Source organism: Rana temporaria, chromosome 2 (genome assembly GCF_905171775.1).
Source record: "Rana temporaria chromosome 2, aRanTem1.1, whole genome shotgun sequence".
Lineage (NCBI taxonomy): Eukaryota > Metazoa > Chordata > Amphibia > Anura > Ranidae > Rana > Rana temporaria.
Genome location: NC_053490.1, coordinates 375,919,479 through 375,933,943, shown reverse-complemented (window position 1 = coordinate 375,933,943; position 14,465 = coordinate 375,919,479). Strand labels below are relative to the sequence as shown.

The window sequence follows — 14,465 nt, the reverse complement described above, 5'->3', positions numbered from 1 at the left end:
TTTTTTTTAAATTATATCAGCACTCCCACATTTATGATGTGCAACAAAGAGGGTGACATGCCATACATTAGAAAGGGAAGTTGTCTCGCCCTTTGGCAATTAGAGACAGTTTGTAGCAAAACATTACAATAGGGCAGTGGTTCACAACCTTTTAGTGCCGTGACCCCATGATACAATTTCCCTAGTTGTGGGGACCCCTAACAGTAAAATTATTTTTGTAGCGTGCGTTGTCAGCACCCAAGACAAGACAAGTAATTTGGACCCCTAACCCACGGAAATTTAGCGCTCCCCGAGTCCCCTCCACTCGTACAGTATTAAAACCCCTTATGGTAAATTTTAGGATGTACCCCTCTTTCCTCCCCTTTCTTTCCCTTTTATCTCTTGCTATCCTAATTTCTTGTTTTTTCCCCCATCCCTCTCTCTAGCCGCCTTTCTTGTTTTTTCTCTTATTCTTTCTCTCCCTTTTTCTTTCTTCCTCCCCCTCTTTTCCTCTCCCTTCAATGTATTCTCTATTTTTATTCCTTCTCTTACTCCTTGGTGTGGGGGGGGAATGGGATGAGTGGCAATGCTGGGGGGAGTTCTGATCAGCCAACATAAGTGCTCTTGATTAAGGTCATCTGCTGATCTGAGAACTGTAGTGAGGACTTTTAATGGCAACTAGAATCACAGGTAGTGTTACTCACTGTGTCTCCAACTTTGTGGCGTCTCATAGCAGTGACACCTATGCTGAAATCAGGATATCGGGTCTCCTCCAGCCCCTCCCACCTCACAATCCTCACCTGTCAGCGGACCTCTAGTCTCTGCCCCCCAGCCATGCCATGAACTGAATGGGCGGCTGCAAAGAGGCTGAGTGGGCGGCCGTGGGCTCCAGGAACAGCCTAGCTGGGTGGCCACAGGCTCTAGAGACAGCCCTGTTGGGCAGCCGCAGAAAGGCTGGGAGAGTGGTGCGGGCTTCAGGAACAGCCCAGGATTTGGTGACCCCTGGCAAATCATCATTTGACCCCCGAGGGGATCCCGACCCCAGGTTGAGAACCACTGCTAAAGGGGAATCAATTAGCCATGACACTTCAAACTTCAGCCACAACATGCGAGTCCATCAATACAAGGTAAAAGCAACCAAACAGCACAGGGAATACAACCTAGCTGACACAATGAAAACATTACGAAGTGTACAATGCTTTAAAAAAGAAGTATCCCAAGAAGGTTTGAAGTCTTGTCGAATTTTCCAGGTGGCCAAGTGCACATACCACTTGATCCCACTCAAATCTGCCAGGTGGCTGCTAAGCAGTGTGGTCAGCTTTCACCACTGCAATCAGACCTTGCTGAACAAAAGAACAGGGCTCTATCATTGCCTCTGACTCTGCATAAACGAAAGGCACAGGGCTTCACATAGAGTATATGGAGGGATGCAGAGTAAGGATGGAGAGCACAGGGCTTCAAAATGATCAGAGGGCTGCTGAATGAAAAATGTTGCTTTATTTCCAAAACCACTAGACAGATTTAAATAAGATCAAGTGCTATGTGCACTGGCCATAGTACACTAAGCAGTCTATCATGTATTTGTAAAACAACCATTGTATATGTAGAAACAAAATAAAATAGGTTACAAGTCAAAAACATTAAACAACAACTAAACTAAAACTAACCGGAAGCCATTATAATTTCCCTTTGATAGTCTCCCTGGTTGGTGCCCCGCCTGGTTTTAGCACAATCCAAACTGAGTTAAGGCTGCTTTGGTGTATGGAGTCATATAGCAACACACGTATTTCAGATAAGCAGCACTGACGAAGCACAAGGTGATCTGCAGAAATCCACAAACTCACCATTTTACCATACATAGCAAGGCATATATTAGTGTGGATCAGTAATGGGACATTTTGCTGGCCATAACCTACAATATCAATTAGTTCTATTTACCTCTATGAAATCTGCCCTTGCGGGCATATATCCTGCCATATCTCTAGAAAGCAATGAATCGAATGTGGGCCTTGGTGGGTCATCAGAAACTGAAAGAGAAAAATGTATTTGATTATCAAAAACAATAAAACAACGTATTGTCCACTTTTATATATAATGCTTACTACATTGTTTACTTGTTGCATGACAATAAAAATTTAATCACCAGCTGGGTTGTATGGTAAAATGCTTTATTGTTACTTGACACCTAACAAATGCAATGTCCCCGATGCACATAGAAAGCATTACACAACTCTGCAAGAAGCCAGTCAGTTTTCCCCAGTCTCATTTAACTATTTTAAGACCCCTTTCACACTGAGGAGTTTTTCAGGCGGTACAGCGCTAAAAATAGCGCCTAAATACCGCCTGAAAAACTCCTGCCCAGCCTTCTTAAATGTGAAAGCCAGAGGGCTTTCACACTGAGGCTATGCGCTGGCAAGAGAGAAAAAAATCTCCTGCAAGCAGCAGCTTTGGAGCGGTGTGTATACCGCTCCTTCACCGTTCCTCCCCATTTAAAACAATGGGAAACCGCGGTAATATATCCTTCATCGGCCGCTAACGGGGGGTTAATAGCACACCGCTATCGGCTGAATCCCGCTGCAATTCCGATGGTATAGCGCCGCTATACTGCCACTGCGCCTCCCACCCCAGTGTGAAAGGGGCCTAAGACCAGGTTTACTCAAAACATTATATATATATATATATATATATATATATATATATATATATATATATATATATATATATATATATATATACACACACACACATATAGGGCTGTGGAAATTAACTATTAATTCATCGATTAATCTTGAATTTTTTTTGATCGATCAAAATTCTTTTGATTGGTACTCACCTCTCCGCCGGCTTCCGAGCCTTCAGGGAGTTCCGTCGGAGATCCAGTAACGTCACGGACACCGGCGGGGCTTGCCGTGTCCATCTGAAGGTCTCCTTTGCTGTGCCTTCATATCTGCATGCCGGCGGGACCTCACTATCTGCCACATGCAAGGGCTGTTACACTTCCCTCTATCAACCTGGGATTCTACAGCCATTCACTGGGAGTTGTGATAGTTTCCTTCACGGGACATCTACATGCCAACGGACTGATTTTAACCCCTCCTCATCTGGATTCAGCAGTGGTATCATCGTACACATTTTTATGCCAGTATCATACTTGGCTACATGTTTTTATGACTGCTTTTGCTACCGTTTGGCATTACTCGCACCATTTTTACAGTTTATGTAGCTACATTGATTTTATCTCCAGTGCAATATTTATTTGGTTACCTACTTGAAGACTATAAAAGTTGTAATGCTATTCCCAATCAAGCTCTGCCTTTGTGTGTTTTTAGTATCCTGCTATCCATTTTTCCAGTGGTTGGTAGCTGCACTGGGAATCAGCCTGCAAGGAGATCAGCTAAAAGTAGTTGGATCTGTATGTGCGTTATAATTCATCGAAATTAGTCGATTAATCGATAAAAAAAAAAAAAATGATTAATCGAACACAAATTTTTTAATCAGTAACAGCCCTAATATATATATATATATATATATATATATATATATATATATATATATATATACACACACACACACACACACACACACACACACACACACACACACTCACCGGCCACTTTATTAGGTACACCTATTTATTATTATTCCAATCACATGGCACCAACTCAATGCATTTAGGCATCTAGATATGGTGAAGGCCACTTACTGAATTTTAAACCTAGTATCGGAATAGGGAAGAAAGGGGATTTAAGTGACTTTGGTGCCCGACAGGAAGGTCTAAGTATTTAAAAAACTGCTGATCTACTGGGATTTTCACACACACACACACACACACACACACACACACACACACACAACCATCTTTGGGGTTTACAGAGAATAGTCTGAAAAAATATCCAGGAAGTGGCTGTTGTGTGGACTAAAATGCCTTGTTGATGTCAGAGAAGAATAGGCAGACTGGTCGGAGATGATAGAAAGGCAACAGTAACTCAAATAACCACTCATTACAACCAAAGTATGCAGCGTACCATCTCTGAATGCTCAATACATCAAACCTTTTTATCAGGGCCATTTGGGCGATTTCTGTTATTATGATTTAAAAAGGATCCAAAAAACGATGTGATAATAAATGGCTTTATGTGATTGCTATCCTTAAAGCGGTTGTAAACCCGCATACATTTTTTTAATTTTTTTTACACCTGCAAGGAAAAAGCCACAATGAGCTAGTATGCACCGCATATTAGCTCATTATGAAATATTTACCTCGGAACGAGGTAGGGAACTTACCTGGTCCACGCCGAGCGTGTCTTCCGGGTATCGCCGCTCCAGCGCTGCGATTGGCTGGAGCGGCGATGACGTCACTCTGCCGAAGTATATCGGCGTGAAGGGGTCCTTAAGGACTTAAGTGGTTAAAGGCAAGCTGTTAATAGAAAGTTAATTTTTAGGGTGAAACTCCGCTTTACGTTGCATTCAAATATTCCTATAGTGTAGTGTAAACATAACACTCCAAGCTTGTTCACCCCATGTCAGTTGAGTTTTTCTGCACACATGTATGGGACAAAAAACAGAGCAACTGTTTTCTAGGTGCCCTGTTCACACCATACATGGGTGGTTGGTTGCAGAAAAACGCAGATCAAAAGACATGAGGTGAACAAGCCTCTTCATCTCACAGATCAATAAGTATGATACTAATAAGCAATGTATTATTACCTTGAAAAGGAACCGCTGTATCCACATTCTTTTCCTCTTCGCTTTGTTTATTCAGTAAAGTGCTTGCAAAGAGCGGGTTATTAATGAAATGCTTCATGTAGTGATTTTCACAATCCTCTTTAGTCTTTGTGCGCATTTGATTTGCAACTTCTTGCCTGCAAAGAAAAAATAGATACTATTATATTAACAACAACTGAACCTAAGTTGGTCTTATAATACCAACACAGTGCTATCATAAAATAATGTGACACGGTGTCCATGTGTATAGTCCCAATATCAAATGATTGCAGTATAAACAGATGACATCAAGGATTCAAACTTCACCCAAAACTGTGCACAAATAATATCCAAAAGTGCTGGTGCTCTCCTCCACCAATGTGCTCTGGCTGCTCATCTCACAATCTGACCCCTGTTTTACCAGTGGGTCAGAAACAGAAGGTCCCCTTTAAGGGGTAATCAATACATCGACCCAGCGTGCTGCTAGCGTGTTTTTTCCTCCGTATAACCCTCTTTGTCCCCAGCCTCGAATCTCCCTCAAGGAAATCTGGTATATATGGGGACAAAAACACGGGAAAAGCAGTATACAAAATACTCACAAGTTCGGCACTTGAGCAGTGCGAGCTACCCAAGCATATCAATCTCCATGTACAAACGAGATGACGTCAACCAACTGAGACTCCTCCCCCCCTATACACGTTACGTCAGTGGGTGTGACTTCTTCAGTAGGGGACCCCATATGGAGGAAAACCACGCTGGCAGCCTGCCGGGTTGATCTACTGATTACACCTTAAACCTGATTACAGACCTGTTGTTTCTGACCCACGGGTAAAACAGGAGTCAGATTGTGAGGTGAGTGGCCAGAGCACACTGGTGGAGAGCACTAGCACTTTTGGATATTATTTGTGCACATTTTTTGGGTGAAGTTTGAATCCTTGATGTCATCTGTTGATACTGCAATCATTTGATATTGGGACTATACACATGGACACCGTGTCACATTATTTATTTTATTGATGTGTGACTATATACTAGTAGCGCAGCACTGTGTTGGTATTATATTTAATGTAGAGTGAACACGTTTTCACTGATAGCAGCAACTAGGTTGAAATTATTTTATTAGTTTTGCACATTATTATATTTATCACTTTTTATATCTTTAATGCATTATTTTACACATTATAATTTTTAAAATCATACAATAGAGGGTTGCGATGATAGAATCAGGCCCGGATTTACTCCCTTTGCCGCCCCAAGTCCGGGTCCTTCAATGCCGCCTCTGCCTGCGCAGTACAGGGGGGACATTATCCGCCCGGGACTTTTTCGGCAGAACACTGAGAAGCGGCGGGGGTGCTGCTGCCGAATATGACATTGAGAGGTGGGGGGGTGCTGCTTCCGACAATTGCATTGAGAACTGGGGGGGGGGGGGGGCTCACCACCTCTTCCCTCAGTTTTCTCTCCTATCACCATCCGTGACATGACGGGGGGAACTCCCGAAATGAAAGTGGTGAAAGTGTCCTCTCCTCAGCCACAGTGCCGCCCCTGCAACCACTGCCGCCCCGAGGCCTGGCCTTGTTGGCCTTGTCTGGAATCCGGCCCTGGATAGAATATTGATTTTATTGCACTAAGTTGGTCTTCTGTGCATATCCAAAGTTGGTTTTAGGTATGTATGAATGCATATGTACTCCATTCACCCAAGTGTAACTGAAGCCCTTCATAAGAATTCAATGGCCTTGTACATGCCCTGAACTCCTATATAAACCAGCACTATCTAGAGCGCATAGTCCTGACATGTGATGTCAGCACAGGAAGGCTGGTCTCCTTGACCCCAACTTCTGGAACTCATATGCTACAGTGCATATTTATACATAGTACAATCCAAGGGCTAACAAAAAAGTATCAATTTAAATATGTTATGTATGGGAATGGGATTGCAGGACATGGGTACATCAATGAAGAGTTATAGAAAAGAACCACACTGTACAGCTACTATGGTTGATGAGTTCAGTAGCAGCTCTGTTCAGGACATGATCTTAAACAAAAAGTTGCTTAAATAATGCAGGGTTATATTTATAAGCAATGAATGCGACATTGACCAAACATTCACTATTTTATTAACTTCCGCTTTTATTTACCTAATCATAATGAAGTTGATTGTACAAAAATCGTATGGTCAGAGTAATGTGTATGGTGACAGAACTTCTAGCATTCCTTTTTTTTTTTTTTTTATGTATTGTCATAAGAGAGGCAATATTCCCTTACAGCCTGTCCCAGAGACAAGTTTTGGCTATAGATATACTATATAGAGGCATGGGGAGTTTTTAGTAGAATATATTGCATATTTTCTAAAAGTAAAATGTGGATATTTTATGGCAGGCAGATCACAGTCCAAGCCCAGATCACCAGTCTCTGCCAGTCCCCCAGCGAAGGTCTTCCTTCCCACCCCTCCACTCTGCCATTATTGGTTGCTAGGCCTGCTAGCTTCCCAACAACCAATGATGTCACCTGCGTGCCCCGCTGCCAGCATTACAAGAGGACAAATGTTGAACTTCCTTCTTCTAGCCCTGCAGCTGGCTTAATATTAAAACCCCCTCCATACCTGCCTGGCAGTGAAAGGGATAGAGACATAGTTATGGGGACTTCTGATGTAAGGGGGCACTCGCATGGGAGGGTTTATTTTTTTGACATATAATGGATTACACAAACATACTGTATATCCTCAGTCATAGCACAAATATGAGAAAATTATACTAATCACACATTCTTTAATTTAATGCAATACCCCTGTTTTATAGGTTCATGTCAAACTTTGTTAACCGAGTCTGATCTACTAAATCTGCAGTATATTTAAGTACCGTCCATCTCTGCAACAGTATACGAACTCGGAAAACTGAATATAGAGGCCAGAAGAGAAATGGCAGAAGGCCTGCATGCTTTTAGCCCTCCATTGATTGGGACAACAGCTTGTACTGTATGTCTTATACTTAGAAGTTCAGCCACCAGATAAATTTTGCTTTAGTCATGCTGTTCCCATTGCCCATCCTGTCATTTTCTCCCAGCATAACACAGCACTGTAAACCTGGCCAGTCTAGTCTTGCTAGAGGCTTCCCCTTCTGCATGCAGGCTGATCTGTGTTTTCCATATCCTTCTGAGGCCTCATGCACACTCCAGCTTGTAAAAATTTAATTTTGTAGGCATTTTGTTCCTGAAGCTCCTGAACTATATGTTGTTATGTTATGTTTTGTGCTTTTAGAAAAGAAAAAAGAAAATAAAAGGCTTTTTTTTAGGGCTGTGGAAATTACTGTATTTATTGGCGTATAACGTTCACTTTTTTTTACCCTGAAAATAAAGGGTAAACTGTGCCTGCGTGTTATACGCAGGGGGATTTGGAAAGTTTTTTCCCTGAAACTTCCCTCTTAAAGTTAGGGTGCGTGTTATACGCCGATAAATACGGTAACTATTAATTCATCGATTAATCTTTAATTTTTTGGATCGATCAAAATTATTTTGATTGGTACTCACCTCTCCGCCGTCTTCCGGGCCTTCAGGGAGTTCCGTTGGAGAACCGGTGATGTCACGGACACCGGCGGGGCTTGCCGTGTCCATCTGAAGGGCTCCTTTGCTGTGCCTTTATATCTGCATGCCAGCGGGACCTTACCATCTGCCACATGCAAGGGCTGTTACACTTTCCTCTATCAACCTGGGATTCTACAACCATCCACTGGGAGTTGTGATAGTTCCCTTCAAGGGAACATGCCAACGGACTGATGTTAACCTCTCCTCATCTGGATTCAGCAGTGGTATCGTTGTACCCATTTTTATACCAGTATCATACTTGGCTACATGTTTTTATGACTGCTTTTGCTACCGTTTGGTATTACTCGCACCATTTTTACAGTTTATGTAGCTACATCGATTTTATCTCCAGTGAAATATTTATTTTGTTACCTACTTTTAATGCTATTCCCATCGAGCGCTGCCTTTGTGTGTTTTTTGTATCCTGCTATTTTCCCAGTGGTTGGTAGCTGCACTGGGAATCAGCCTGCAAGGAGGAGATCAGCTAAAAGTAGTTGGATCTGTATGTGCGTTATAATTAATCAAAATTAGTAGATTAATCGATTAAAAAAAAAAAAAATCGATTCATCGAACACAAAAATTTTGATCAGTAACAGCCCTACTTTTTTTTAAGCCCTACTGTTGTTGTCTATTACTTTCTTACGTTACACATCACGCAATTTTCATTTCTGTGGGGTAAGGAGTCCATTCTTTCATAGGGAATGGCTGCTTTACCTCACACAGATCAAAACATCGAAAATTTTAATGTATGTGGTATAATGCGCCCATTTTCCAAGAATGAACGCCGTACCTCACACAGATGAAAAAAAAAAAAACCTTGCTGCCAGAGAAGAAAGCCACAGAAAGATTTGACAAACTTTATTCAAAAGTAAAAACGATAAAGTAACTCGTATCAGGAGAAATCCAACTAGACACAGCAATCTTGCCAGCCCACTTGACCAACTAGGAAAATAAAATAAACTGATTTCTAATGTTAATAACAGAACTTGAGAAGTGGCGTGGGAGTCCATGAACTGAATATCCTGTGCAGGGTTTGGGGGCGTAGGTTCAGTGGAGACTTTCTCTGTGTCAACAATCTAGATTTATTGAAATTATTTCCATACAAATTGATACGAAAAAGGATATTATCCACATACCACAATCGGAGAATAACATATTGCATTATAATAATGTACATAACATAAAACAGGTTACATATAGACGTGTGTAAACATCCTACAAGAACCCTTACCCAATTAACTGGCATAAATTAATTAAGATACTATAGGGGAAAGTCTACCAATATAAGAGCTCATATATAACAAAGAAAAAATGATACACCAACCTACTCAGATTGTTGGACCCCTGGAAGGAATAACCATATTATAGCTTCCTCAGCCCAACAAGGTTGTAGTAGAACTGCACGATTAATCGTTAAAGAATCAAAAATCCAGATTCTACCCCCTCCCGATCTTAAAACAGCATTTTCCGGAAACTATGTAACAAGTGCAGAGTTCTCTGTTCACTTCTGACAGCTGACAAAAATGGAATGAACTTTGGTCTGTAAATGAGTGCAGTTTAACCACTTAAAGACTAAAGCTTTTTCTGACAACTTGTTACTTACAAGTTAAAATCAGTATTTTTTGCTAGAAAATTACTTGGAACCCTGAACCTGAATTTTTTTTTTAGTAGAGACCATAGAGAATAAAATGGCAGTTGTTGCAATATTTTATGTCACATTGTATTTGTGCAGCGGTCTTTCGAATAAACTTTAATGAAAAAAAACTAAACAGTAAAGTTAGCCGAATTGTTTTGTATAATGTGAAAGATGATGTTACGCCATGAGAACCGTGATCTTTATTCTAAGCAAAAAAAATTGTGATTCTCATTTTAGCCAGAATCGTTGTAGTCTATAGTTTACTACTCTCTATCTTCAACTTCCACATTGCACAAAACACGACAAGACACACACAAAATAAAATAAAAAGGGGGAGGGAATGTAAAAGATAAAAGAAAAGGAAAAGTATAAAAAATGTAACCAGAAATGGACACTCGGACAGACATCGCCCAGCTCATTTTAACTCTGGACCAAGTTCAAATCTTCCAGCCTTCCCATGGTGTGTGTGTGTGTGTGTGTGTATGTGTGTATGTGTATGTGTATGTGTGTGTATGTGTATATATATATATATATATATATATATATATATATATATATATATATATATATTTCGCATTTCAAGGGATTCTATGAACAGCTTTTAGGACATCCACATTTCACAACATTGTTCATATGTGTCCAATTCGTGTGACAGGAGTGCAGGAGTGTCTCCATCATCTCAAATGTGGTCCATCTCCATAACCCAATTAATCAGAGGTGGAGCATGTACCGATCACCAATGGCATGATATAACCGCTCTTGCTGCTGTCAGCCAGTGCCTAAGAAGGCCTTTTTTAATGGTTTTATAAGAGCCGGGTAAGATAGATAACAGAGTAATTTGTGGCATGTCCCAGTCACCCCAGTTTGGTATAGAACTGAAGAATTATACTCCAGAAATCATGGACAGATGTGCATTCTCACCAGATATGCAATGGTGAGCCCTTGGCAGAATGGCAGCGCCAACATAAATATGAAACATTTAGATATATCCAGTGAAGCAACATTGAACATCTATACCAACGGGAGATAAGCTTAAAATTTGTCTCATGTGCCTTAGTTGCTAATGACATAAAATGAGCGAGAGTAAACGCTTTCTCCCATTCCTCTGATTTAATGGGAGAGTCCACTAACTTTAAGAGGGAAGTTTCAGAAGAAAAACACGCAGTCACAGTTTACCCTCTATTTTCAGGGTAAAAAAGTGAGTGTTATACGCCGATAAATACAGTGTTTGTAAATTCAGGGAAATGCGATCTGGTATAGTACTGTGTAAAAGAAGAGACTCAAAAGGTATCCAGTTCTCTATTAAATAGATCTCCTGAAGAGGAGGAAGGAAGGAAGGAAGGAAGGAAGGAAGGAAGGAAGGAAGGAAGGAAGAAAGGAAGGAAGGAAGGAAGGAAGGAAGGAAGGAAGGAAGGAAGGAAGAAAGAAAGAAAGAAAGAAAGAAAGAAAGAAAGAAAGAAAGAAAGAAAGAAAGAAAGAAAGAAAGAAAGAAAGAAAGAAAGAAAGAAAGAAAGAAAGAAAAAGAAAGAAAGAAAGAAAGAAAGAAAGAAAAAGAAAAAAAGAGAAAGAAAGAAAATTGCCGATATTCCAGCCAATGTGTAATTGATTGCTGGCGTATAGGAATCAAACTTGGCAACAGCGGTAGATTGGCAAAAGATTTGACATATTTGGTGGCTTGTTTCCTTACTCCATGATAGGAAACATCTTCGTGCCACCGCCGGAGGAAACCATGGGCTACTGAACAGGGGAATCATTGGTCCCACTTAGGGAGAAAGTCCTAGTACTAGATGTGCTGCAAGGAAGGATAAAGAAGAAAAGTGGGCCATGGACAGAAATGTCTAACCAGGGAAGCACCTGGAGATCATAAGGGGCAATCAACTGTTCTATTTGAACCCATTGTTTAAGATAAGAATGATGGAACCATCTCACTAATCTAGTTAAAACCGCTGCAGCATGGTAATATAGGTCTGGTGCCCCTACACCCCCATTTGCTTTAGGGAGCGATGGAGTTTTCCTTTGCAATCTATGTTTATTGCAACCCCAAATAAAGGGATTTTTAATAGAGCTTACCTGTAAAATCCTTTTCTTGGAGTACATCACGGGACACAGAGCGGCATATTCATTACTATGTGGGTTATATGGAGTACCTTCAGGTGATGGACACTGGCAATCTCAAACAGGAAGTGCCCCTCCCTATATAACCCCCTCCCATAGGAGGAGTACCTCAGTTTTGTAGCAAGCAGTATGCCTCCCAAAATGGTCCCCATAAGAGGGGTGGGAGCTCTGTGTCCCGTGATGTACTCCAAGAAAAGGATTTTACAGGTAAGCTGTATTAAAAATCCCTTTTTCTTTCTCGTACATCATGGGACACAGAGCGGCATATTCATTACTATGTGGGATGTCCCAAAGCAATGCTTACAATGAGGGGAGGGAGAACATCTTCCCAAGACAAAGGGATTTAATTTAGAGATACTTAAATCATAATAAATCCAACTTAGTTGAGAAAAAAATAATTTTTAAATTTTACTCAAAAGGGAGCCCCCCGGAATCCGAGGGTCTCAAACTGCAGCCTGCAGCACTGCCTGCCCAAAGGCTGTATCAGTATTCCTTCTTACGTCCAACTGGTAGAACTTTGTAAACGTGTGGACCGAAGACCAGGTTGCCGCCTTGCAAACTTGAGCCATAGAGATCTGGTGGTGTGCTGCCCAGGAGGCGCCCATGGCCCTAGTAGAATGAGCCTTCAATGATAACGGAGGAGGCAACCCTTTCAAGCCGTAGGCCTGAGTGATTAACTGTTTAATCCACATCGAGATGGTGGATTTTGCAGCTGCCTGCCCCTTCTTGGGCCCATCCGGTAAAATGAACAACACGTCTGTTTTCCGGATCTTCTCTGTAGCTTTAATATAGGCCTTCATGGCCCTGACAATATCCAAGGTATGCAGCAACCCTTCCTTTCTGGAAGTAGGTTTAGGAAAGAAGGATGGTAATACCAAATCCTGGTTTAGATGAAAACTGGATATAACCTTTGGTAGGAAGGAAGGATGAGGGCGGAGAACGACCTTGTCCTTATGAAAAATAAGATATGGTTCCTTACAGGATAAGGCTGCCAGTTCCGATACTCTTCTGGCGGAAACTATGGCGACCAAAAATACTAACTTCCTTGTCAGTAAAACCAAAGGAATTTCAGCCAACGGCTCAAAAGGTTGTTTCTGTAAACTTGACAGAACAAGATTTAAATCCCACGGACAAAGCGGGGATTTAACTGGAGGATTAATACGTAAGACCCCTTGAATGAAGGTCTTAACCAGCGAGTGGGTGGCCAGCGGCCGCTGAAACCACACTGACAAAGCTGAAATCTGTCCCTTGATTGTGCTTAATGCCAGTCCCTTATCCACTCCTAGCTGGAGAAAACTTAATACTCTATCGATGGTAAATTTGCGAGAAAGCCATCGCTTGGACTGACACCAGCCTACATAGGCCTTCCAGACCCTGTAATAAATCACCCTAGAGACCGGTTTCCTGGCTCTGATTAGGGTAGAGATTACTTTCTGAGACAGACCTCTACCCCTGAGAATCAGGGATTCAGCTTCCAGGCCGTCAAATTTAGATGCCGTAAGGCAGGGTGGAGGATCGGACCTTGCGATAGCAGGTCTGGCCGTAGAGGAAGAGTCCAAGGGTCTCCCACTACCATCTTTAGGATTAGTGAATACCATGCCCTTCTGGGCCATGCTGGAGCTACCAGGCTAACTGGTATGTGCTCCACCCTGATCCTGCGCAGCAGGCGGGGTAGTAACTGGAGCGGGGGAAATGCATAAAGAAGTTTGAACTGATGCCAAGGGCAAACTAACGCATCGGTGCCGCAGGCCCTGGGATCCCTTGTGCGGGACATGAACCTGTCTAGCTTCTTGTTCAGTCTCGATGCCATGATATCCACGTCCGGCACTCCCCATTTCTGGCAGAGTGTCTGAAAAACTTGTGGATGCAGAGACCACTCCCCCGGCAACAGAGTCTGGCGACTCAAGAAGTCCGCCTGTAGGTTGTCCACTCCGGGAATGAATATAGCCGATATGCAGGGTACATGGGCTTCTGCCCACAAGAGAATTAAGCTCACTTCTCTCTGAGCGGCTAGACTCTTGGTCCCCCCTTGGTGATTTATATACGCCACCGCCGTGGCATTGTCCGATTGTATTCTCACCGGGAACCCCTGTAGTTTGGACGTCCAAGCCCTGAGGGCCAGTCGAGCAGCTCTGAGCTCCAAGATATTGATGGGCAACTGCTTCTCTGCCGCTGCCCAAGTGCCCTGGCGAGTGCAACCATCCAAAATTGCTCCCCAGCCCATCAGGCTGGCGTCTGTGGTTACTATCTTCCAGGTCACAGGACTGAAAGTCTTTCCCTTCAGGAGATTCTGAGGGTTTAACCACCAAGATAGACTTTGTCGCACCCTTGGTGAGAGTGGCAAAGGAATATCTAAGGCCTGAGGCCTCTTGCTCCATACTGACAGGATGGCTGCCTGCAGGATGCGAGTGTGGCTTTGAGCGTATGGAACCGCCTCGAATGTGGCCACCATCTT

General features: G+C 42.3%; 1 protein-coding gene across 2 annotated transcripts in view; it reads right to left on the bottom strand.

Moving 5' to 3' along the window:
* TADA2A (transcriptional adaptor 2A) overlaps positions 1–14,465 on the bottom strand; it is a 59,569-nt gene that overhangs the window by 24,598 nt on the left and 20,506 nt on the right. For both annotated transcript variants that reach the window (XM_040337821.1, XM_040337820.1), the window contains exons 5-6: positions 4,687–4,841; positions 1,918–2,006 (exon numbers count right to left, since the gene is read on the bottom strand). In XM_040337821.1, the coding sequence (XP_040193755.1) occupies positions 1,918–2,006; positions 4,687–4,841 (244 nt within the window). The remainder of the gene's footprint in view (positions 1–1,917; positions 2,007–4,686; positions 4,842–14,465) is intronic.